Here is a 27,704-nt window from a genome sequence, read left to right on the forward strand (position 1 = left end):
TGTTTAATTTCTCTTGAAACTTTTTCTTTGACCCAAGTGTTTTTCTGAAGTGTGCTGGTTAATCTCCAAATATTTGGGTATTTTCTAGCTATCTTTCTGTTATTTATTTCCAGGGTTTAATTCCATTTGGTCTGAGAGCAAGCTTTATATGATTTTTATTCTTTAAAATTTTTTAAGATGTGCTTTAATACCCAAAACATGGTCCGTCTTGGTGAATGTTCTTATGAGCTTGAGAAGAATATGTATTACGCTGTTGTTAGATGAAGTATTCTATAAATGTCAATTTGATCTAGCTGATTGATAGCACCATTCAGTTCAACAATATCCTTACTAATTTTCTGCCTCCTGGATCTGTCAATTACTGATAGAGGGGTTTACTAAGAGATTTTATCAGGAAGAGATGTGGCCTTACATAAAATACCTTTTTAGTATCTTTTTAAATACTCACGCATTTTTTCTCACCTGATCTATTACAGTAGTGAATAATTTTAAACAACTTTCTAATACTAATCATCCTTGCATTCTTAACATTACTTTATCCCTGCTTTCTATGCACTTCTGGATTTTGTTTGATATTTTATTGTTTATGATTTTTACATCAATATTTGTCTTTAATTGTTCAGGGATTTTATGGTTTCTCTAGTTTTCTTTTTAAACTTAATTTCAGCTACTATATTTTTTTCCATAGTTTTAACACATTTATTAAATCTAATAACTTTCATAAAGAGCCTGGCACAGCTGAGGGAATCATGAGCTTATTAAATATTAGCTAACCTCATTTTATGACCAAATCTCTCTTTTTCTGTTGCTCTAATATTTATTTTATCAATTGCTATTATCTTTTTTTTTAACGTCTTTATTGGAGTATAATTGCTTTACAATGGTGTGTTAGTTTCTGCTTTACAACAAAGTGAATCAGCTGTACATATACATATATCCCCATATCTCCTCCCTCTTGCATCTCCCTCCCACCCTCCCTATCCCACCCCTCTAGGTGGACACAAAGCTCTGAGCTTATCTCCCTGTGCTATGCGGCTGCTTCCCACTAGCTATCTATTTTACATTTGGTAGTGTATATATGTCCGTGCCACTCTCTCACTTCATCCCAGCTTACCCTTCCCCCTCCCCATGTCCTCAAGTCCATTCTCTACGTCTGCGTCTTTATTTCTGTCCTGCCCCCAGGGTCTTCAGAACCTTTTTTTTTTTTTTTTTCAGTTTTTGAGTCGTTGTTATGTTGACTTCACAAAAATTAACTGAGATATTTTCCATTTTTCTCTACGGTATGGAGTAGTTTAAATTATACAGAAATTATCTGTTTCATGAAAGCCTAAATGAATTCACTGGTAAAATCATGTGAATCTTCCCCAGTTTTAAGAAGTTTTTAATAACTTGTTCATAGTTATGTCAATTTTCTTTATCTTTTCTTTTTTTAATGTTTATTTATTTAGTTGGTTGCACCAGGTCTTAGTTGCAGCACGTGGGCTCCTTAGTTGCGGCTCATGGCTCCTTAGTTGTGGCTCACCGGCTCCTTAGTTGCAGCACACAGGCTCCTTAGTTGTGGCATGCAAACCCTTAGTTGTGGCATGCACCTGGGATCTAGTTCCCTGACCAGGGATTGAACCCGGGCCCCCTGCATTGGGAGTGCCGAGTTTTATCCACTGCGCCACCAGGGAAGTTCTCTTTATCTTTTTGAATCACTTTTTTAATCACATATTTTCCTATAGATCATCAAATTTATCAGCACAGAGTTATACAAAGTATTCTGGGTATTTCATTTCCTCTGATTATGAATTTCAAGTAATTGTGATTTATGTATTCCTTCCTTTCTTCTTTCTTTCCTCCTTCCTTTCCTGCAGTCCATCCTTTTTCATTCCTTCCTTCCTTCCTTCTAATTAGGCAAAGTAAATGATTATTTTTAAAATTGCAACACACCCTTGCTTGAAGCCTCTCAAAGACTTTAGTAGGATAAAGTCCAAATTATCTATCATTATAAAACAAAGTGCTTCACAAATTGATATTTACCTACTTCTCTATGTCATTGCTACCCTTATTCTACACCAAAGAAGTATGATTTTATTTCATTATTTCATCTTTTTACATGAAGTTGCCTCACCTATAAATGTCCCTTACTCCCTCCTCATCCTTTCTCCACCTGGGCACCTCCTGCTGGTCCCAAGATATTCCTGCTGGACACCTCCTACTGGGCCTTTTCTGGTAAGTCCTCCCTGAAGGTCTCACAGCTGAGATAAGTACCACTCACCTCTTCTTCTAGACCTGTCAATGTTGATTTCCCTTGGAGCTCAATCCTCACACCTTTTCTCTATCTATATTAAATTCCCAGAAGAAAGCCAGCTCCATGGCATAAAATACCATCTTTACACTTATGAATTCTAAATTTTTATGTCCAGCTATGACTTTATCCTGTCAATTTAATCTCTATGATAAATGACTAATAAATACCTCAAGCTTAATACGTGAAAAATGGAAATCTTGATCCTACTACTGCCACTCCACAAAACTGTTATTTTCTCGCTGCTCCCCATCTTAGTTAATCCAGTTTGCTTAGTTTAAGTATCTTGGAATTATCCTTGACTCCATTCTTTCTCTTATAACCTCATACCTAATCTAGCAATAAAACTTGCCATCTCTATCTTCAAAAATATTTCTTACCAGTTCCAACCCTACCACTGTAGTGCAAGTGACCATTATCTCTTACCTAGACTACTCCAATGACCTTTAAATTGGATTCCCTTCTTCCACTCTTACTGACCTATAGTATATTTTCCACATAGCAACTAGTGTTACCCATCATAAATCAGGTTATCACCACCATTTCCAATCTTCTAATGACCTCACATTTCATTTCAAAATAAAATAGAAAGTATTTACTGGGGCCTACAAGTCCAGAAGTCATATGACTCCTGACAATCTTGTCTCTTACCACCCGAACCAATGATAAATACATCACTGCCAGACTGACCCCCTTGCATACTGATCACCTTGAATACACCAATACCTTCTACCATATTGTTACCTCTGACTGGACTGCTTATCTATCAGAAATCCAAGTGATTCAATTTCTTATTTCATTCAGGTCATTTATTTTTCTTCCTAGCTCTTACCACTACCTGACATTATATTAAATTTTTTGTTTGTGTATCATCTATCACCCTCACTAGAATATATGCTGTGTAAAGTCAGGAGACTGGCTTATTGCCTGGTATGTAGCAGATGTTTTATAAAAACCTGGAGAATCAGTGAGAGATTTAATGTATTTATTATATTATGCCAGCATTTTTTGCACAGTTCTTTACAGAACTTACAGTGTCTGTCTTCCCCGTAGATTACAGACTCTAAATCCAAGGACTAAGTAATTTCTCTTCCATATTTTATAGTAGGTACACAAGCAATATTTGTGATGGGGTAAATTAATAAATACCTTCATTCTATTTTGTAAGTAAGGGAATTCTTATAAACAAGGAAAGCTAAGGATACCAGCTTGATTAGGTCACATGTGGTAGAAACAAGAAGGAATTCTGCAAGAAAATACCTTGAAGACCTTCTGATTGTTTTCGCCCCTTTTTCAGCATTAAGGTTTCCATCTGCAAGTGAAAGTTTTCTGGAAACAGTAGTTTAGGAAAATACACAATATGTAGCTGTTATAATTGCCATGTTTATAGTGAGTTCTGGGTTAGCTGGTCTGAAACAGTCCTGGTAAAAATAAACTTTCAATGTGTTTTAAGCAATCAGTGTTTCCAATAAGCACTGTCAACATGACCTTTAGTGGTCTCCAGAACTTCTCCTTTACTAAGTATTTAACTGGCTGCTCAGCCTCTATGGCTTCCTGTCTGCCTTTAATTTTCCCTCAGCAATTTTAATGCTGGAACAACAAAATACACAAGCCACCCTTTGGGAGGATTTCTGACCATAATTTGAAAAGCCCTTGAAATAAGAAAATTGAGATGGATTAGGGGAAGAATAGCAGTACATATTACATATTCCCCATAGGATAAACAAGTATAAACGAACATCACATTCTAACTCTCTAACTCCTATTTTCTATTGAACACTTAACTATAAGCATCTCCCTCATTTTCTTTCCTAGAGAAATTTTGGCTTCCACATGTAGAAATCATGTAGAAATATTTTTGATAAAATTATTACCCATGCTCCATAATAATGCTAATATTAAGAGTACTTATAATTCCTATTAAACTATCTAAGGAAGGTCATCCTGAAATTCTTAAAGCTCTTGTCATATTTTCATACTAATAATTGGGGCCTCTTTATGAAATAAGTCTTTCCCTCACTAAAAGTGTATCAGTATTACTACAAGGAGACATCATTGAAAAGTTTACAAGTAAAGATACCAACATAATATCATGCATAATTAATTCTGTTGTAAGTAATTTTATAGGGAATTTGAAACAACCCATGGTCACATCATGAATGTGTAACTCATCTAGCAGCTAACCTAATCATAAACATAAAGAATATCTTGTTGTTACACATCTCATTTTTTCCATTTTTTCAGCTTCACTGAGGTACAATTGAAAATAAAATTATAAGACATTTAAAATACATATTGTGGTGATTTGATATTCAAATATATTGTGAAAGGATTTCTTTTCTATCATCTAGTTATTTAACACATTCATCACCTCACATATTTATCTTTTTTTTTTTAGTAAGAACATTTAAGTTCTATCCTCTTAGCAAATATTATACAATACAGTATTATCAACTATAGAAACCATGTTTTACATTAGATCCTCAGACCTTATTCCTCTTACAGCTGAAAGTCTGTAGCCCTTTTACCAACTTCTCTCTATTGCCAAACCCACTCTCCCAGTACCTGCAACCACTTTTCTACTCTCTGTTTCTATGAGTTTGAATTATTTTTAATATTCAAATGGCAGGATTTCCTCATTTTTCATGACTGAATAATATTCATATATACATCTATATACACACATACACACATATATATGGATACATACATGGAGAATATGTATATAACATTTTCTTTATCCATTTATCTGTTGATGGACACTTAGGCTGTTTCCATATCTTGGCTATTATGATTAATTCTGCAGTGAACGTGGAAGTATACATAACTCTTCAAGATAATGATTTCAATTCCTTTCAATACACACTCAGAAGCAGAATTGCCAGATCACACAGTAGTTCTCTTTTTAATTTATTGAGGAAGCTCCATACTGTTTTCCATAGTGGCTGTACCAGCTTACATTCCCACCAACAGTGTACAAGGTTCCCTTTTCTCCACATCCTTGCCAGTATATGTTATCTCTTATATTTTTGATGATAGCCATTCTAACATGTGTTTATCTCAGATATTATCTCACTGCAGTTTTGACTTGCTTTTATTGAAAAGACTATCCTGTCCTCATTGTATATTCTTGGCCCCTTTGTCATAAATTAATTGACAATATATGCATGCATTTATTACTGGGTTCTCCAATCTGTTCCACTGATCTATGTATCTGTCTGTATGCCAATACCATACCGTTTTGATTACTATAGCTTTATAATATAATTTGAAATCAGGAAGTGTGATGCTTCTAGCTTTGTTCTTCTCTCTCAAGATTGCTTTGGCCAGGATCTTTCATATTTTTTTTCTTGGAACAGAAAAAAGAGCAGATCATACCAACAATTTTTATATGTCATAAAATATAATAAGCAGTGTGAATCAAACTGGATTTCTTCTCTTAAATCCATTCTCAAGGGAAGGTACCAATAAATAGGAAAAGAGAACAAAATGATCGAAAAAAGGAGATACCATAAACATAAATCATGATTTCAACTCTACCGCTTCATATCTAATTAACAACTTCTAGATTTCAAAAGAGTGACATAGATTTGTTTCAGAACTAAAATAATCAAACAATAACAACAATAACAAACTCCCAAAGCATACATGTTGGTCATTATGTCAGAATCTACCATTTTAGTTTAAGATATTGCCCTGTTACTCTTTCTGCTTAATATTTATTTAAAGCTCACATAGCAATATAAATGAGTTTCTTAAGGCTCTTTACTCTCCAGAAACTCATCTACCATCAATTCTTCTTTTGCTCTATAAGAGTGTCATTTTTTGCATTTAATCCAACACTGCATCAAAACTAGTCCTGTGGCCTTGTAAGATGATTATAAAATTGCTAACTACAATAGCAAGGGACAGAAATTCCTCACTAAAATGTAAAGTTAAAAGAAAAAAAACTGGACCCAGGACACAGAAAAGAAAGGATAGCTAAATTAAAATTTTTAAATTGCTGTTCATTTCAGCTGCAACCACTCTTTTCTAGACCATATTTAAAAATACTTGACTGTCAGGTGGTCAACTGAGGAAATAGTAATTTTCATGAATGAAATATAAGGAAGATTTAGTGGACACAGCTGTAGACCGTTTTTAGTTTAAACACCCCAAAATTAGGATTGGTATTTGCTTTTCTAAGGAAATCATAAGGACTTATTCTGAAGACCATGTATGACTTATGGGAGAAACAAAGCCGTGTTAGGTAGAATGCCCCAGCACACCAGAAGCACTTCTACAGTAATGTAGGGCTTTCTCACCTTAAAAGTCGTGGTGCCATAGAGCTTGGTGGTGTGGACTGTCTCTGGAAGCACATTAGTGATATTGGTGATGAATTCTTCCAAGTACTTACAGGATTTCTCCAAGTGTGTTGTATTGATAATAATCTGGACAAGCTGGAAAATAACAAGAACATGTAAGAGTAATTTGACTACTCACCCTAGGATGAATGGCTCAATATGAATCTTCTGGTACAAGAAAAACAAAAGGCATAATGGCAGAGGCCATCTGTATTCTATAAAAAGTTAATGTTAGAGCACAGGCTTAGGTATCACTTCCTCTGTGAAGACTCCCCTGACTTCCCAAAGCATCTTATATTTCCCCCTAATAGAGGAGCAATTTTCACTATTTTAAACTTGTTTTCTTCTATTCAAAATAAAGACTAGGCTAAGATCAAAAACTGATAGTGTTTAGCATAGTACCTGGCAATAAATAATTGCCAAATGCATGAAATAAATGAACTCCAATTAAAAAAACAAGAATGACTGAAATGTCAAGACGTTTCAAAATTAGGCATGATGAACACAGGAATGTTGGAACAGGTTGCGGTATATTAACAAACTACATTAGTTTGTGAAAGAAAAAAACATGAGCACTGAAGTCAGAGAAACCAGGGAGCAACTACTTACAAAATTATTGATATTGAGAAAGTTACTTAACTGCTCTAAGCCTCTTTCTTTACCTGTAAAATGTTAACAATAATTTCTAAATCACAGAATTATTATGAAAATTAAATATTCTTTTGTTAATACTATTGTCCTTTTCTTACAGAGGAGATCCTTAAACAAGGCAATACTGGTAAGATAAAAAGTCATCTATAAATTACTTTGAGAGGAGGATAAGGAAGAATACTACTGTCTGTGTAGAATTAAAGCCTGTGAAGCACTGCACAATTCATTTTCTAAGATCGTCCTCCCAGCAACCTGAAGAAGTAAGTTAAGTGGGCATAATTATTACTTCCATTCTACTATAAGAGAAAAAAGAAAAAATGAACTGATTTACTCTAGATCATGTAACATTAAAACTGGGATTCAAATCCAAGTAATCAACCTTCAAGTTATGGACATCATTCAGATTCGATGGAGAAATTAAACCCTTTACAGACAAGCAAAAGTTAAGAGAATTCAGCACCACCAAACCAGCTTTACAACAAATGCTAAAGGAACTTCTCTAGGCAGGAAACAAAAGAGAAGGAAAAGACCTACAAAAAAAAAAAAAAAAACCCAAACAACTAAGAAAATGGTAATAGGAACACAAATATCGATAATTACCTTAAATGTAAATGGATTAAATGCTCCAACCAAAAGACATAGACTGACTGAATGGATACAAAAACAAAACCTATACATAAGCTGCCTACAAGAGACCCACTTCAGACCTAGGGACACATACAGACTGAAAGGGAAGGGATGGAAAAAGATATTCCATGTAAACAGAAATAAAAAGAAAGCTGGAGTAGCAATTCTCATATCAGACAAAATAGACTTTAAAATAAAGACTATTACAAGAGACAAAGAAGGACACTACAAAATGATCAAGGTATGAATCCAAGAAGAAGATATAACATTGTAAATATTAATGCACCCAACATAGGAGCATCTCAATACATAAGGCAAATGCTAACAGCCATAAAAGGGGAAATCAACAGTAACACAGTAATAGCAGGGGGCTTTAACACCCCACTGTCACCAATGAACAAATCATCCAAAATGAAAATAAATAAGGAAACACAAGCTTTAAATAACATTAAACAAGTTGGACTTAATTGATACTTATATGACATTCCATCCAAAAACAACAGAATACACTTTTTTCTCAAGTGCTCATGGAACATTCTCCAGGATAGATCATATCTTGGGTCACAAATCAGGCCTTGGTAAATTTAAGAAAATTGAAATCATATCAGGTATCTTTTCCGACCACAACACTATGAGACTGGATATCAATTACAGGAAAAAATCTGTAAAGAATACAAACACATGGACGCTAAACAATACACTATTTAATAACCAAGAGATCACTGAAGAAATAAAAGAGGAAATCAAAAATATACCTAGAACAAATGACAATGATAATACGATGACCCAAAACCTATGGGATGCAGCAAAAGCAGTTCAAAGAGGGAAGTTCATAGCAATACAATCCTACCACAAAAAACAAGAAACATCTCAAATAAACAAGCTAACCTTACACCTAAAGCAATTAGAGAAAGAAGAACAAAAAAACTCCCAATGTTAGCAGAAGGAAAGAAATCATAAAGGTCAGATCAGAAATAAATTAAAAAGAAATGAAGGAAACAGCAGCAAAGATTAGTAAAACTAAAAGCTGGTTCTTTGAGAAGATAAACAAAATTGATAAACCATTAGCCAGCCTTATCAAGAAAAAAAAGAAGACTCAAATCAACAGAATTAGAAATGAAAAAGGAGAAGTAACCACTGACACTGCAGAAATACAAAGGATCATGAGAGATTACTGCAAGCAACTATAAGCTAATAAAATGGACAACCTGGAAGAAATGGACAAATTCTTAGAAAAGCACAACATTCCAAGACTGAACCAGGAAGAAATAGAAAATACAAACAGACCAATCAAAAGCACTGAAATTGAAACTGTGATGAAAAATCTTCCAACAAACAAAAGCCCAGGACCAGATGGCTTCACAGGCGAATTCTATCAAACATTTAGAGAAGAGCTAACACCTATCCTTCTCAAACTCTTCCAAAATAGAGCAGAGGGAGGAACACGCTGAAACTCATTCTACAAGGCCACCATCACCCTGATACCAAAACCAGACAAAAGAAGAAAACTGCAGGCCAATATCAATGATGAACATACATCCAAAAATCCTCAACAAAATACTAGCAAACAGGATCCAACAACACACTAAAAGGATCATACACCATGATCAAGCGGGGTTTATCCCAGGAATGCAAGGATTCTTCAATATACACAAATTAATCAATGTGATAAAACATATTAACAAATTAGAGGAGAAAAGCCATATGATCATCTCAATAGATGCAGAAAAAGCTTTTGACAAAATTCAACACCCATTTATGATAAAAAAAACTCTAGAGAGTGGCATCGAGGGAACCTACCTCAACATAATAAAGACCATGTATGACAAACCCACAGCCAACATCGTTCTGAATGGTGAAAAACTGAAAGCATTTCCTCTAAGATCAGGAACAAGACAAGGTTGCCCCGTCTCACCACTATTATTCAACATAGTTTTGGAAGTTTTAGCCACAGCAATCGGAGAAGAAAAAGAAATAAAAGGAATACAATTCAGAAAAAAAGTAAAACATCACTGTTGCAGATGACATGGTACTATACACAGAGAATCCTAAAGATGCAACCAGAAGACCACTAGAGCTAATCAATGAATTTGGTAGAGTAGCAGGATACAAAATTAATGCACAGAAATCTCTTGCTTTCCTATACACCAATGATGAAAAATTTGAAAGAGAAATTAAGAAAACACTCCCATTTACCATTGCAACAAAAAGAATAAAATACCTAGGAATAAACCTACATAAGGAGACAAAAGACCTGCATGCAGAAAACTATAAGACACTGATGAAAGAAATTAAATATGATACAAATAGATGGAGAGATATACCATGTTCTTGGATTGGAAGAATCAACATTGTGAAAATGACTCTACTACCAAAGCAATCAACAGATTCAGTGCATTCCCTATCAAACCACCAATGGCATTTTTCACAGAACTAGAACAAAAAATTTCACAATTTGAATGGAAACACAAAAGACCCCGAATAGCCAAAGCAATCTTGAGAAAGAAAAACGGAGCTGGAGGAATCAGGTTCCCTGAGTTCAGACTATATTACAAAGCTACAGTAATCAAGACAGTATGGTATTGACACAAAAACAGAAATATAGATCAATGGAACAGGATAGAAAGCCCAGAGGTAACCCCACGCACATATGGTCACCTTATATTTGATAAAGGAGGCAAGAAGATACAATAGAGAAAATACAGCCTCTTCAGTAAGTGGTGCTGGGAAAACTGGACAGCTACATGTAAAAGAATGAAATTAGAACACTTCCTAACACCATACACAAAAATAAACTCAAAATGGATTAAAGACCTAAACGTAAGGCCAGATACTATAAAACTCTTAGAGGAAAACATAGGAAGAACACTCTTTGACATAAATCACAGCAAGATCTTTTTAGGGCCACCTCCTAGAGAAATGGATATAAAAACAAAAATAAACAAATGGGACCTAATGAAACTTAAAAGCTTTTGCACAGCAACGGAAACCATAAACAAGACGAAAAGACAGCCCTCAGAATGGGAGAAAATATTTGCAAACGAATCAACGGACAAAGGATTAATCTCCAAAATATATAAACAGCTCATGCAACTCAATATTAAAAAAACAAACAACCCAATCCAAAAATGGGCAGAAGACCTAAATAGACATTTCTCCAAAGAAGATATACATATTCTCAACAAACACATGAAAGAATGATCAACACCATTAATCATTAGAGAAATGCAAATCAAAACTACAATGAGGTATCACCTCACACCAGTCAGAATAGCCATCATTAAAAAATCTACAAACAAGAAATGCTGGAGAGGGTGTGGAGAAAAGGGAACCCTCTTGCACTGTTGGTGGGAATGTAAATTGATACAGCCACTATGGAGAACAGTATGGAGGTTCCTTAAAAAACTAAAAGTAGGGGCTTCCCTGGTGGCACAGTGGTTGAGAGTCTGCCTGCCAATGCAGGGGACACGGGTTCAAGCCCTGGTCTGGGAGGATCCCACATGCCGCGGAGCAGCTGGGCCCGTGAGCCACAATTGCTGAGCCTGCACGTCTGGAGCCTGTGCTCCGCAACAAGAGAGGCCACGATGGTGAGAGGCCCGTGCATCACGATGAAGAGTGGCCCCCGCTTGCCACAACTAGAGAAAGCCCTCGCACAGAAACGAAGACCCAACACAGCCATAAATGAATAAATAAATAAATAAATAAAAATTAAAAAAAAAAAAGATACACACAACTGTATCCCAGTAAAACTTTAAAAAAAAAAACAAAAAACTAAAAGTAGAACTACCATATGACCCAGCAATCCCACTCCTGGGCATATACCTGAGAAAACCATAATTCAAAAAGAGTCATGTACCACAATATTCATTGCAGCATTATTTACAATAGCCAGGACATGGAAGCAACTTAAGTGTCCATCGACAGATGAATGGATAAAGAAGATGTCGAGATATGTACAATGGAATATTACTCAGCCATAAAAAGAAACGAAATTGAGTTATTTGGAGTGAGGTGGATGGACCTAGAGTCTGTCATTCAGAGTGAAGTAAGTCAGGAAGAGAAAAACAAATATCATATGCTAACACATATATATGGAATCTAAAATTTAAAAAAAATGGTTCTGATGAACCTAGGGGCAGGACGGGAATAAAGTAGGAGACGTAGAGAATGGACTTGAGGACACAGGGAGGGAGAAGGGTAAGCTGGGAAGAAGTGAGAGAGTAGTATTTACATATATACACCACCAAATGTAAAATAGATAGCTCTTGGGAAGCAGCTATATTGCACAGGGAGATCAGCTGGGTGCTTTGTGACCACCTAGCAGGGTGGGATAGGGAGGGTGAGAGGGAGACACAAGAGGGAGGGGATATGGGGATATATGTAGACACATAGCTGATTCACTTTGCTATACAGCAGAAACTAACACAACATTGTAAAGCAGTTATACCCCAATAAAGATGTTAAAAAAAAATAGTTTGAATTTAGAGACTTTGAGTTTTGGACACAAATTCCATCACCTATAAAATCACCCAAAACATCAGCTTTTTAACTTTAGAGTGCTCTAGGAAAAAAAAACACCCACCAAAATAAGCAATTCCTTTCCTCACCTTCTTCCTTTCAACATGTTTCTCCTTCAGAGGAGGACAAAATTTTTAAAATTTAAATTTAAATTTAAAAATTTAAATTGTCTACATTAAGTCACTCTTCTTCATGAGTGGGAAGGTGGCTAGTGGCAAGGTTGTCATGATAGGGAAGCCAGAAAAGTAAGAGAGTTAATTTGGGGAACTGAAAATTTTCTATTTTAAAATGAGCATTACCTATAGGGAACACATTCTATCTATCAAAAGAAATCCTAATAATAAGGAGGAATCGTGTCATGTTATAGAAATAAAAAACAATGGCAGTCAAAGAGAAAATTATCGTGTTTTGCAGGATATTGGCAGTTAAAAAAAAAAATAAAGAGGTGGCTTCACTGGGTACAGTAGTAATTTCCCACGACTTTTTAAAGATCTGTCAACACAAAAGATCACCATGAATTACATCAGTTGGCTGTCAGTCACTTTTGAAATGTTTCATTGCTGAGCATAGAATAGACTATTAAAACACTCTAGGATTACAGTAGATACCATGTCATTTTCAAAGGGAATATTGTCTGTTAATGAGGTCTAAGTGATCTCTACTCCCGAATGACAGCTAACCAAAATCCTTAAAACGGCATTTACAAATGTGAAGCCAGATGCTTTGGGGGTAATTTTGAACTTAAGGGTGAAATGAAGCAATTTCAAGTATCAACTTCCATCAAGAGTCTGAGCTCCTTTGATATTTTTAACCCCTACTTCCCCCTCTCTTACAAAAATATATCACTGTAGCCATCCAAACTGTCCTTATTGTTTCAAGGACATGGAACTAACAATGTATTAAGATGTTGGTTATATCTTATATAAAGTGGAGTTCTATGAAACTTGTCCAGAAGAAAAGAAAACACTATAAAGCAAACAAACACCTCTCACAGCTAAATGGTAGAAGTCACTTAGGCTAAAAACCATTAAGAAGCAGAAATTTTTTCTGTCTTTACTTCTTAGTGTCAGAGAGAATCTAATAAGGAAGGCACAGATTAGACTGTGGAAGTCACTTCTTTTCCAACCCCGCTCTGATTACCGCAGCAGAGTCTGAACCATGATCACAGAAGATATTCATATTCTTGACAAACTCCAGGGAAAAAAAAGACTTCATCTTCTTCAATAGTTCAAAACTAAGCCCTAAATTCCACAAATTTAGGTGTCCATTCCCAATTATAAATTACTTTGGGGGTATACACATCTACTTGTAATTAGGATCAATATTATCTTGTTTCCCAAATCAGAGAATTTAGTACATTGAAGCTCCAAATGGACTAATCCAAACCAAGAAAATGACTCCTCTCCACACCATCAATGCCTCTCAAATAGTGATTTGCAGGAAGATGAAGAACTAAATAACAGCCTTGGTTCTCATTTACAAAAATAAGCTATCCATAAGACTTCAAGGAATTTTATCTCCATTTCACCCCAGCAAGGGTATAAAAAGCTGTGTCAGCTACTCATTTTATATCCTCTCCAAGGCAAATACATAAACTGCTAAAATACTTGGAACTCCTGGTTTCAAATTCAAAGGTCTAGTACAGAGCTTATATTTGAAAAGACTTATGTATAAAATGTTTTAACATAATATTAGCAATATCACTGCTGTTAACAATTGGGGATGAAGAAAAATGGTATGTGGGAGATAAATAACACAGGACAGACCCATATGGTCATCAATCCAGACTATAATAAAAACAAAGGGTGAATACAAATCATTGGTCATTTATTCAGGTCTCCTGGGGCATTATTATACTCATAAAAGTATAAGTATTCAATATGGTATCACTACCAGGACCTCTAAATTTCTTTAACTTTGCCCTAAGAACCTACCTACCTACTTTCTTTTTTTCTTTCTTTCTTCTCTCTTTCATTAATTAATAACTCCTATGTGCCATGGAACTGGGATAGAGCTGTCCACAGTTATACACAAGACAAAGTCCCTGGCTTCATGGATATTACAGTAAACACATACACATATAAACATATAGTATGATGGCAGGTGGTAATAAGCACTGGAAATAGAAGGGAGGATAAAGAGTTACAAGGGGACGTTAGATCTGAGCTATTTTGAGATAGGGTGGTCAAGGAGGGCTCCTTAAGGAAATAACATTTGAGTAGGGACTTAAGTGAAGGTATACTGCTATCATCTGTAATAAATAAATTCTTTTAAATCTAATTTATATTTTAAGGCTTTCTATCAATACATCCTTCACAAAAAAACAGAGTATCCTTTGATTCATCATAAACCTTCTTCCAAATTTAACTAATTCTCTGATATTCTGAGATTAATAAACTAGTGGTTTATTTCCTTTCTCTCCATGATATCATTTTTAAATTAGTGTAGTGAAAAAGCAAAGGTTTCGAAAAAAAGAAATCTTATTTTAAAACTTACTTCAAATCTTTTTTTTTTAAATTATAGTTGATATACAACGTTGTATTAGTTTCAGGTGTACAGCAAAGTGGTTAAGTTATACATACTTATATTTTTTTTTCAGATTCTTTTCCCATATATTGATAGGTTATTACAGACTATTGAGTAGAGTTCCCTGTGCTATACAGCAGGTCCTTGTTGATTATCTATTCTATACATAGTAGTGTGTATATGTTAATCCCAATCTCCTAATTTATCCCTCCTCCTCAACTTTCCCCTCTGGTAACCATAAGTTTCTAAGTCTGTGAGTCTGTTTCTATTTTGTAAGTAAGTTCATTTGTATCATTTTTTAGATTCCACATATAAGTGATATCATATGATATCTGCCTTTCTCTGACTTCCTTCACGTAGTATGATAATCACTAGGTCCATCCTTGTTGCTGCAAATGGCATTATTTCATTGTTTTTATGGCTGAGTAATATTCTGTTGTATAAATATACCACATCTTCTTTATCCATTCATCTGTTGATGGACATCTAGTTTGCTTCCATGTGTGGGCTATTGTAAATAGTGCTGCTATAAACACTGGGGTGCACGTATCTTTTCAAAGTATGGTTTTCTCTGGATGTATGTCCAGGAGTGGGATTGCAGGATCATATGGTAGCTCTATTTTTAGTTTTTTAAGGAACCTCCATAATGTTGTCCATAGTGCTGTACCAATTTATATTCCCACCAATGGTGTAGGAGGGTTCCTTTTTCTCCACACTCTCTCCAGCATTGATTAATTGTAGACTTTTTGATCTTATTTTTAAAAGAAAATGTATTTCAAAATTTATCTCCAATCTCATTTGCAAACTACTTACTGGTTGAGTGGCCTTAAGCAAAGTTACTGTCTTTCGTCACCTTAAAATTGAAATAATAATATCAATGTCATATCAAGGAAATAATAAATATTTTATAAATAATTAAATATAAATACTAATATACGGAATAAAGTATCGAGTATAAAATATACCAAATTCATGGGAGCTATTATTGATATGGACTTACTACTTATTATAGATCCAGCTAAAAGTGGCTTATATGGCTTAAGAAAATATATAACCATGCTGGCTAGTCTCACTTTAATTTATATCCACTAGCCAAAGGGGGCACTTAATGCTATGAATTAATCACATCATCGGTCATGAACTAATTCTCTTTTCCATACACACAGAGATACCGTCTCTTCTCCAGAGATACCTTAAACCCAACATTTGTCTCCACTTTTAGCTGAAGACCTTTCTTTCACTGGGAAAACTGAGCGTTTGGAGAGTGACACCGTAACATATACACAACCACCACCATCTGCATCCACATACTCTTGATTCTCATCTGTTACCAGAGGTGAACTTTACACTACCTAAAACCAATCTCTTTAATTGTGCCTGAGATTCTAAACTCTCTCTCCTACTTAAGCACAGTACTCCAGAGATTTCCCCCTTTCTCCTACATCATCAGCTTTTTGTTTCTATTGCATCATTCTCATCATAAATAACATGCTTCTCCTATTAAACTTCTCCTATTAAAAAAAAAGCTTTTAATTAACCGACCTCGCCTGCCAGCTACGACCTCATTTCCTTACTTAACCTCTGTAACAAAATTCCCTGTAAGAGTTGTCTTATATACAGTCGCCAATTCCTCTCTCCCCATTCTTTAAAATTTTTAATATAAATAAATGCTTTATTTAAAAAAGTTTTATACTTACAAAATAGTTGCAAACAGTTCCCAAGCAAACCACACCCAGTTCCCCCTACTGTTTACATCTTACATTACTATGGTAGGCTTGCCATAACTAAGGAACAAACATCAGTACATTACTATTAACTGAACAACACACCTTATTCAGGTGTCACTAGTTTTCCCCTGATGTTCTTAACTGTTTTCAGGAGCCCATCTAAGATATCACATTACATTTATTCGTCCCATCTCCTTAGCCTCCTCTGGTCTGTGACAGTTTCTCACACTTTGCTTGTTTATGATGACCATGAAGTTTTGAGGAGTACTGGTTAGGTATTTTGTAGAATGTCCTTCAATTTGGGTTTGTTTAACGTTTTTCTCATGGTTAGACTAAGGTCATGGGTTTGCAAGGAAGACCACAGAGGTGAAATGCCTTCTCATCACGTCATATCAAAGGTACATGCCATCAACACAACTTACCACTGATGATGTTAACCTTGATCACCTGACTGAAATAGTGTTTGTCAGGTTTCTTCACTGTAAAGTAACTTTTTCCCTCCTTCCACACTCTGCTTTTGGGAAGTAAGTCACTAAGAACAACATACACACAAGGGGTGGGAAGCTAAGCTCCAACCCTGGAAGGGCTAATATCCATGTAAATTATTTGAAATTCTTCTGTGTAGGACTCATTCTCTTTTAAACCTACTCCATCAGGAGTTTCCTACCATCATTCTATTAAAAATGCTCTTATCAAGGTCACCATCTTACTCCAAGTTGCTAAGTCCAATGGTAATTCTTAATCTTCAGTTTACTTGATGTATCCCCAATATTTATCATAATTGTCCACTCCTTCCTTCTTGATATACTTTCTTCACTTGGCTTCCAGGACACCATACTCCCGTGTTTCTGTTTTTATTTATTTTTGTTGTTGTTGCTGTTTCTTACTTCTCTAGTAGCTCCTTCACAACTCCATTCCAGGTTCCTCTTTTCCCCTGGCTTCTTAATATGAAAGAGCCCAAGGGTTCAATTCTTTAAAAAAAAAAAAAAAATTATTTATTTATTTTTGTCTGCATTGGGTCTTAGTTGCAGCATGCAGGATCTTTCATTGCGGCACGCAGGCTTCTCTCTAGTTGTGGCGTGCAGGCTCCAGAGCGCATGGGCTCATTAGTTGAGGTGTGCAGGCTCTCTAGTTGTGGTGTGCAGGCTCAGTTGCCCTGCAGCATGTGGGATCTTAGTTCCATGACCACAGGAATCGAACCCACATCCCCTGCATTGGAAGGCGGATTCTTAACCACTGGACCACCAGGGAAGTCCCCCAAGGGTTCAATTCTTTACCCTTTTCTCCACCTTTACAAATTCCCTTAGCAATATTATCCAGTCAGGTGGTTATAAATATCATTTTTATGCTCCCAACTTTTTAACTCCCGGCCGAACCGCCTTCTCAAACTCTAAACCCATATGTACAACTGTTAACTCAGTATCTCAAACTGTATGTCTAATAGACACTACAAATTGAATATGTCCAAAACCAAATTCCCAATCTTCCTCCACCCCAAATTTAGCTCTAATTGAAGTTTTTGCCATCATAGCACATGGTATATGCAGCCTTCTAGTTGATCAGATAAAAAAAATTGGGGGGTTATCTTCAATTCCTCACTTTCTTGCTTCCTTTACTTTTAACCATCAAGAAACTATGCTGGCTCTACAGTCCAAATAGGACCACTTGTCACCACCTCTATCACCCAAGTTTCCATCAAGTCTTGCTGGATTACTGTCATAGCTTCCTAACTGGTCTCCCTGCTTATACCCTACAGTTTATTCTCAATACCATAGTCAATGTGATCCTTTTTGAATATGTCAGATGATGCCACTACTCAAAATCCTGCCATGGCTCCCATTTCATACAAAATAAAAGCCAAACTCTTTATAATGGCCTACCATGAACCCCTGGTACCTCTCTGATCTAATCTACTGTTTCTCTTCCCCTTACTCACTCTATTCCAGCTACCCCGGCTTCCTTATTATTCCCTAAACTTGCCAATAACTTAACTACCTTCAGACCTTTGCTCCAGTTCTAACTTCTGTCAAGAATGCTCTTTCCCCTTCAATAATAACTTACTGTCAAGATGTTGCTCTTTTTAATAAGACCAACCTTGAACCTCCACCAGACTGCTGATTTCCCTAACCCAGGTTCTTTCTCTTTCTCCATAGCATTCACGACCTTTCATCATACTAGATGATTTACTTATTTATTTTCTGTACCATTTATTACCTGTTTTCTGCCACTAGAATATAAGCAAGAATCTCTTTTGTTGATGTTCTTGTTGTTTACTTATTTATTCTTAAGACTTAGATCAGTACCTGTCACATAGTAGGCACTCAATAAATATTGTAACGTTAATTAACAGGACATCTTGTTCTAATCTTCTGACTTCTCTTATTTGAAAAACTCCATTTCTATACTAGCCCTAACAACCACTGTTTACCTGCCCAGACCTCTTTCTTAGTAACAGGCAATATGCACTGAGTATTTGCAATGAACCAGGCACTATTCTAAGCACTTTACATGTTCATTTAATCTTCACAACAATCCTATGAAATACATGCTACTATTGTCCCCATTTTACACATAAAGCCAAGCAATCTGCCCAAGAACACATATATTAAGCGGAGAACCAGAACTGGAACCTGGGCAGTCTGCTTTAGAACATATACTCTTGACTGACCTTCTTCTCACAGACCTGGAAGAAGCAGCCCTAGGAGAACAGCTGTGTCTGCTGACTGAACTAGAGATCATCACTTAGGGTCTGAGAATACAAGGCATTCAAGTTACAGTAGGTGCTAGAACTGAAAGGTAATGTAGAGTTGGCTTAACATGGGGAAGGAAGCCATGAGAAAAGCATGAAAGCCAGTATATAGAGAGAAAGAGATAAAAGAATAGAGCATATGGACAGAAAAAATAAGAGATAAGATACCATATAACCTCAAATCAAGACAGGCAGAAAGACATTAGCTTATACAAACTTTTAAATACTAAAAGAATTGTTTATCTGGTAAGCAGAAATAGGATTCTGTGAGTTTTGAGTGCTTATAATACTTTTATCATTTGAGTGGATATCTGCTCCTGTTACAAAATCACCTCTAACTAGAACAATTTCCATGTTACTATGGACCTCCTGTAAAAAATCTCTATCTTTCTTATGATGGAATAATTAAATCAATATGGAAAGTAGTACACTATAGTAAAAGTGAGTAAGTTTGGGGAAAAAAATAACCTGAACTTAGGTCTCATTTCTATCATTTTGCTAGCTTGGGCATTCTCCTTGAACTTTAATTACACCTTCTATAAAATGGGAATAATAACACATGCCCAGCCTGCTTCAAATGTTATTGTAATAAATAAGATGATTATCTGTGAATGGACACTGAAGAATATAAATTGTTCCACAAACGCTACCTATTACTGATGATGATTCCAGATGTGAAATCACTTTAGTTACCTATAAAGAAGGATATAATGTCCTCCCTTTCATAAAAGGTGAATAATACAGTTAGTCAAAGATTTACTGGTTGGTGATGAAAAAAATCACTGGTTTTGTATGTGTCTATACAGGTACACACCACCATCATAGCCAAAATAAATAAACATGTGTGGATGTTCCTTCATTCATATGTAAAGATTTTGATAACAAAAGTATTTTTGCCGAAAAAGATCCAATGACTTAGGAATAACATTTAGCATTCACTGAAATGATGTCAAGAACTATGACACAGTACTTCTTGATAAGCTCCTACTGCTTCTTCCTATTGTTACTTGATCTGTACAGTGCCTTTGAAATGGACAATGGAGTCAGGAAAACCGAAGAACTGAGGAGTTAGGTCTTCTTTTAAGATGCTACAGTAAATCAATGGCATAGTCACAACTAAATTCCAGAGTCTTCTGTGTCCAAAGCTGTTTCTATCACACCATGTTCCTGCTATGCTACTCGTTTAAAACGGATTTATTTTTGTACACCTGAAACTAACACAATATTGTAAATCAACTATACTTCAATAAAAATAAATTAATTAAATAAAATGGCTTTTAAGAGATTGATAAATCAAATGGCCTAAGAAGAATTATATCAAGAGTTTTAATGTAGAGGTAGTTCACAAAATAAGTTTTCTGTCCTACTTGGGATTCAGAAAAGGAGAACAGAATAATCTACAAAAGCATAAGGACTTCCAAATTTTCAATCCAACTTTGCTTTTCTGTAGCATTCCTGATTACAAAAGAAGTTAGCCTATTCTCAGACACATAATGGCAATGCCTAATATTTCTATACCAGGCAAGAGAAACGAAGCTCTGCAAAATGAGGGGATTGTCCAAATAATGTTGAATGTGACTTTAAATTGTAAAAAAAAAGTTGGTTATAAGTAGAATTCAATCACTGCCAATGTCCCATATTATAATACAATATTTGTAAATTATAATAACAGTGTTTTTAAATCTTAACACAGGGAAAGAAACAATCATTCCAAAATCAGAAATAGATGTTCACCTGGCTTCCAGCTGTACTTATCTATGGGTCAGTATTGTTAACCACTTACTGACGTTCATCCTTGATAATGTATATCTGAAAATGTCAATTTTTCCTAGACCAACTGACTTTGAAACTCTACCACCTCTAAAAACAGATGACCAACAGCCCTTCCCTTCACCTGTGAAGAAAATTCCTTCAAGCTCTCTCACACCTGGCACTCTAATTTCCATAAAATGGGAGGTTGAGGCTCCCATACAAACCTGGGTTTCTAAGAGAAGGGAAATGTCGCATCTTTCTAAATTATAGGACTTACGCCAATGCGTCAAATCTTCAGTTTGCCAAGATACTGTTCTCAACCTATGTACAATAACCCTCCACCCTTTGTGAGATTGTGTAAGCTTCCACAGAAATGTAACGACTGCCTTTCTCTCACATTTCCTCAATCCCAAATCCCCAGACTTACATGCTAATAAAGAGTAATTTACCACTCATATATGTGATGTATCTCAAAAACAAAATCTAACACTAACCAGTGACTATGGATGCCAATATCCCTGGCATCAATGACTTATATAGGCAAAATGTGATTTCATGCTGTATGTTGTATTTGAACTGCCATTATTTTAAGTAGGACACTGACGTTGACTCTATTCTCCAACTAACAATTTTTTTACGTAATGAATGGCAAATAATACAAATTTAACCCAACAACCTCAAACCAGTTAAACTAGAGAAGACAATGAGAGAGAGAAAAAAAGTGACTTTTCCAAAAAATAATGGATTTCTCCAAGGCACTGAAAGAAAAACACAAGGAATTTATTTTGCACTTTCACCATGAGTCCATCAGAAAGAACATGATAGAGCACATAGAAAATTATAATTAATTCACACACAAGCCCCAGAGCTTAGGACATCTGTTCACAAATTGCCTTGGCTACCTCCAATAAGGGCAGCTTTACCTCAGTAAGTCCAATATTCTTCCTTTTAATGACATTCTGCAGAGAGCTGCTCAGAGTCCTAGTTAGCAACAGGTTTGTAGATTTACGAATCATGTCATCAACTTCAGTTGAACTGAAAAGGAAATGTCAAGAGTCAATCATACCAGGTAGGAAAATTATTTTGCAAACAAACAAGGTGCCAGTGGTACTCATAGTAATAATAATAATAATGGCAACAAGAAATAACATTTATTGTATATCAGAAATTAGATTCCAAGTATTTTAATGTATAAAAATTCATTTAACCTTCATAATAACCATATGAATTAGTTTTAGTATTATCTCTACTTTACAGATGAGGAAATGAAGGTAAAGAGAAGTTTAGTAACTTGCTGAAGGTCACACAGTGAGTAGATAGCAAAAAAGGATTTTAATACAGGCAGTGTAGCTCTAAAGGCTACAGCATTTAAACACTATGCTATACTGCATCTCAGGACAGAGTTCTCTAACATGATTCTGCATTCAGAAACCATTATTTTTCCCATACATTCAAGTTCCTTCGCAGTTAATATTTATAATTTTACAACCTGATCTCTTTGTAGACTTTCTGCACAATTAGCTGATAAAGGTCCCTAAAAAAAAAAAAAAAAAAAAAAGATATCTCTGCTCCTATGTCATCATCTTTCATATAATGTCTATTTAGCTCTCATTCCAAAATGAATGTTTCAAGCCAATAGTTACTTTTGGACTTTTAAAAAATTGATTTACAAGATTTTATAACTTTCAGGTGCACAACATAATGAATCAAAAATTTTAAAGATTATACTCCATTTAAAGTTATAAAATATTGGGCTATATTCCCTGTACTATATAATATATCCTTGTAACTTATTTGTTTTATACATAGTAGTTTGTACTTCTTAATCCTCTGCCTCTATCTTGCCCCTCCTCTCTCCCCTCTCCTCACTGGTAACCACTGACTTTGAAACTAAACCAGTAGTTTAATTCTGCATAAATGTTTTATAACCCTTACTATTCCAAAAATGATCAATAATGACATTTTCTATTCAGTAAAGGAAACTAAACGTTAAAAAAATGATTCCAAAGCTATCTTTATATGCAAAGTTTAAAAAAGAAAACAGCAATCTTGCAACCAACAAATGAAATTCTAGACCTATACATCCTTCATAAGCCCCTGAAAGCATCACCCAAGATGGCTTTCTATAAAAGATACCCTTTTGAGACAAATATTTCTTCAATAATAATGTTAGTATTGTAATGATACTTCTTTATCAAGAAATAAATGTAAATAAAGATTTGTGAGCAGTTCTTTTTCAATAATTTATTGCTTGTGAACAATGGTCACAAATTTTGTCTCATTGATTTCTCTTTCTACAGAATAAAATCAGAGGCTTAGTATAGTTCAATTAAAAATCTTAAAATACTAAATATACAGGCTAGCTACATTGTCATACCATGTGGAAGACAAAAATATTAGAAATAAATAAGACTACAGAATGCAAGGAATTCAGTTAGGAAATTCAGTTAGAAAAAAAGATACCTCAAAATATTTTTACAGGGTCCATGTAAGGATATATTTAATTGAACAATAACCTCTGGCCTATTGCTACCCTTTCAAAAACTATTACTGAATTTAAAACTTCATTCCAAAAATATATAAGGTGCTGGGCATTGTGTTGATGCAATATTGAAATTACAGTGGTGAAGAAATAGTCATGGTTCCTACATTCATATGTTAAACTCATAATTATATCATATCAATTGTAATATGAGTTATGAATAAGTACAGGTTGCTATAAAAGTGATTAACACAGCTGTCCAAAATAATCTGGTGCTCCTGATATTAATCACTCTCCTGGCATCTCTACTTATTACTTATTTCTATTATGCTTTATGAAGATCTAGTAGAAGTTCCATTCTTGGATATGATGTAGAAGATCGAGAAAAACTGTCACTACTTTCAAAAGCACAAGAAAGCTAGATCTAAGCTAAAAGCTGTATATTCCTTTAATGTTAATGAAGTATAATGAACACAAAAAATGTAAAACTGAATTAAATTGCACACTGGGATAAAGTCCTTGAAAGATAAGCAAAGAGTAGCAGCTACTTTCATATCTAAGGCCAATTGCCTAATCTGGGTACACATAGATGAGGGAGTGAAATACTCATAGGCTGAGAGACTTTGGTGGGACAAAAAAAAAATCATCCAACCCCTTAACAGTGTGGGCTGCTATTACAGATTGGAATCTTGGAAGAGCCCCCAAACAAAAATAAATATACTGACCCAACAACTCTCCCCTATAAGAATTCTGTTCCATAAGAATGGTGGGGGTAATGCTAGAAATCAGAGAGAAGTCTTGCAAATTTTGAAAGGGATTTAGATTCCAAGGCTCTACTCGAATTCAATCCAACGGAGAGTAAAAACTAACTAAAGCTGAAACCCAGCCCAACTCAAATCCTGTTAAAATAAAAGATAAGCCCCTGGATAAAAGCTTTGGAATTTCAGAGTCTTAAAGACAAAAAGACTTCTACCATAGCATTTGTAGAATTGAAATCAGAAGTAATTTGAAACTAATAAAAACTGAGACTCACATTCAGTTCACTCAAGTAATGATGAAATCTGAATGATACATCAAGTAGCTAGGAATTGCAGAAGAGGAAGAAATGAGAAAAGAGACATATTTAAGGATAAATTGGCAACATCATCTCCAAACCTAATAAAAGATCTCAACCCACAGATCTCAGAAGTTTAGCAAAACCCCAACACAATTAGTGCAAATAAAACTCCACAAAGGAAAATCACAGTCAAATTGCAAAATGCAAAGACAAAGAGAAAATCTTAAAGGCAACCAGAGAAAAAAGGCAATACAGTTAGAGGAACAACAATAAGAATAATGGCTTATTTCTCTTCAGAAACAATGAAAACAAACAGAGGAATAACATCTTTAAAGTGTGGGGAAAGGGAGGACTGTCAGCCTAGAATTCTACATCTTAAAAAATACATTTTTGAAAACAGATGAAAAAATATTTTTAGACAAACAAAAGCTAAGAAAATCTAAAACCAGCAGATACACACTAAAAGAATAGCTAGAAGAAATTCTTCACACTGAAGGAAAATGATACCAAAGGGTAACACAGATCTGTAAGAAAGAAGGAGAAGGCTTGGAAATAGCAAATATGTGGATAAATATAATGAACTACTTTTCTTTCTTGAATTTTAAAATACTATCAAATGTTCAAACACAAACAATAACATATTTCAGTGTTTAAAAACAAGTGTATAAGTAAGTATATACCAACAATATCAGAAAAAGAAGTGAAAAGATAAATTACACTATACTGCTGTAAGATTCTTAAATTACATGTAACTGTGATAAGTTAAGGATACACACTGTAATTCCCAGAGCAAACAGACAAACATATAATAAATAAAACTAAAAGTTATACTCCAGTAGGCCAATAGGAAAACTAAATCATAATACTAAAAAAAACTTAATCGAGAAGAAGGAAGGAAAACAGGAAAAAAAAGAGCAAAACAAAAATGAATGGAACAAATAGAAAAACAACAGCAAGATGAAAGGCTTAAATCCAACCAAATCACTAAATACATTAATGTAATGGAACAAACATTCCAATTAGGCAGAATGAATAAAAAACCAATACCCAAGTACTTGTTGATTCAAAATGACACACATTTAAATACAAGGAACATGGCTAGATCTTACTGTCAATATGCCACTCAGCACTAAAAAGAACTAAGCTCCTTGAAAAAATGAATAATATCGTGGCTAAGTTAGGAAATGTCCCCAAAGTGATAAGAACACATCAACAAGGCACAGGAGCCAGCTTGAAGTGGCTCACACTAGCTACATCTGGGACAATTTGAGTATCAAAATGAATAAGGTCATTAAAGGAATAACCCAACTGAATGAAGTAAAAGAATCCATGAGTCTGATATGATAACAGGAAATGATAGGTAGGTAGCTAGCTAGCTAGCTAGCTATATAGATAGATAATGGGGAAGGACTCCTTAATATGGAATGCCAAGTAATACATATAAAAGGAATAAAAAAATCATAAATTAGTTAAAATCATATATTAATGATTATCAGAGAAAAAAACTGATTTCAGGCAAGAATCACTAATGAATACTGTAAGAGGGAAAGAAGTGAAGGACATCTGGTAACTAACAAAATAAATACATGGTCTCAACGTATTTCGACACAAATATTACTTATTACAAAAGGAAAAATTGTAACTATATGGAGAAACAGACAACATCTTAAATAGTTAATCAAAATTAACATAAACCATAAGGGATTAAAATAGTACACACACACACACACACACACACACACACACACACAGATACATACAGAGAGACAGACAAAGAGAGAGGGAGGAAGTAATAAAGCAAACATGGCAAAAAGTCAAAAATTGGAGAATTTTGGGAGAAAGCTTTCAGTTCATCACATTTTCGAAATTCTTCCTTAATGTTGAAATTATTTGAAAATAACATGATAAAAAAAAAGAAGAAAAGGTTATAAGTAATAGAACAGACAAACGTATACCATAAAAGAAAGTAATGGTTATATTAATATTAGGCAAAGAAGACACTGACTATTTTAATTTTTAACACAGATAGAGGGACATTTCACAAAATTAAAAGGATGAATACAATAAGAAGATATAACAATCAAACTGTGTATGAACTTAAAAAGATATATTCAAAATAAATGAAGCAAACTTGAGAGATCACAAAAAAAAATAGACAAATCTACAATCATAGCTGGATAGTTTAACACTCCTCAGTAATTGACAGAAAAAGTAGACCTAAAAAGGGAAGGATACAGAAAATTTGTACAATACTGTTAACAAACTTAATCTGTCATTCAGAGAATACAACACTCAACAACTACAGAATACACATTCTATTCAAGTGTACATGGAACACTGTTGTAATTGGATTTAAATTTACCATCTTGCTAGTTGATTTCTGTTTCTTCCACCTGTTCTATATCCCATTTAACTCTTTTGTTGACTGTTTTTAGATTGAGTGTTCTTTTTATGATTCCTTTTTATCCTCACTTTCACCTGTTTCATGTTTTTTTGACCATTTTTTCAGTGGTTGCTATACATTATACTATAGAGAGAGAGAGACTATAACAATATGTTTTCAAATAATATACCACTTCATGTATAATGTAAAAACCTCAAACAGTAAATCAAATTCCTCTCTCATATCATTTGTCCTATTATTATCATACATTTACTTTTACATTTACTTTTCCTTTACTAGACACTGTTACTATTTTTCCTTTACACAAGCAATTTTCTTTAAGAGCAATTAAAAATAGAGGTGTGACATTAGAAATGGCAGAACAGGAAGTCCTGCACATATATCCCTTCTCAGCAACAATAATTTGGCAGCCAAGCAGAGACAAAAGTACTCTTGTAGAACTTCGGATTCAAGAAAGAAGACGGTAAAATCCAGCAGAGCCCAAGACCAAGGAGGGTTGCTTTCAGAAGGCAAGCCCAAACTCATTCAGGTGGCACACTTGCTAACCACAGTCCCAGCTACAGACACAGGAACCGACT

The 27,704-nt window shown here is 34.8% G+C and overlaps 1 protein-coding gene across 4 annotated transcripts in view; it reads right to left on the reverse strand.

The window, feature by feature from the left end:
* EXOC6B (exocyst complex component 6B) overlaps positions 1–27,704 on the reverse strand; it is a 713,885-nt gene that overhangs the window by 289,236 nt on the left and 396,945 nt on the right. For all 4 annotated transcript variants that reach the window (XM_068564227.1, XM_068564225.1, XM_068564224.1 and 1 more), the window contains 2 exons: positions 22,107–22,218; positions 6,595–6,729 (listed from right to left, as the gene is read on the reverse strand). In XM_068564227.1, the coding sequence (XP_068420328.1) occupies positions 6,595–6,729; positions 22,107–22,218 (247 nt within the window). The remainder of the gene's footprint in view (positions 1–6,594; positions 6,730–22,106; positions 22,219–27,704) is intronic.

This window comes from Eschrichtius robustus, chromosome 15 (assembly GCF_028021215.1).
Source record: "Eschrichtius robustus isolate mEscRob2 chromosome 15, mEscRob2.pri, whole genome shotgun sequence".
Lineage (NCBI taxonomy): Eukaryota > Metazoa > Chordata > Mammalia > Artiodactyla > Eschrichtiidae > Eschrichtius > Eschrichtius robustus.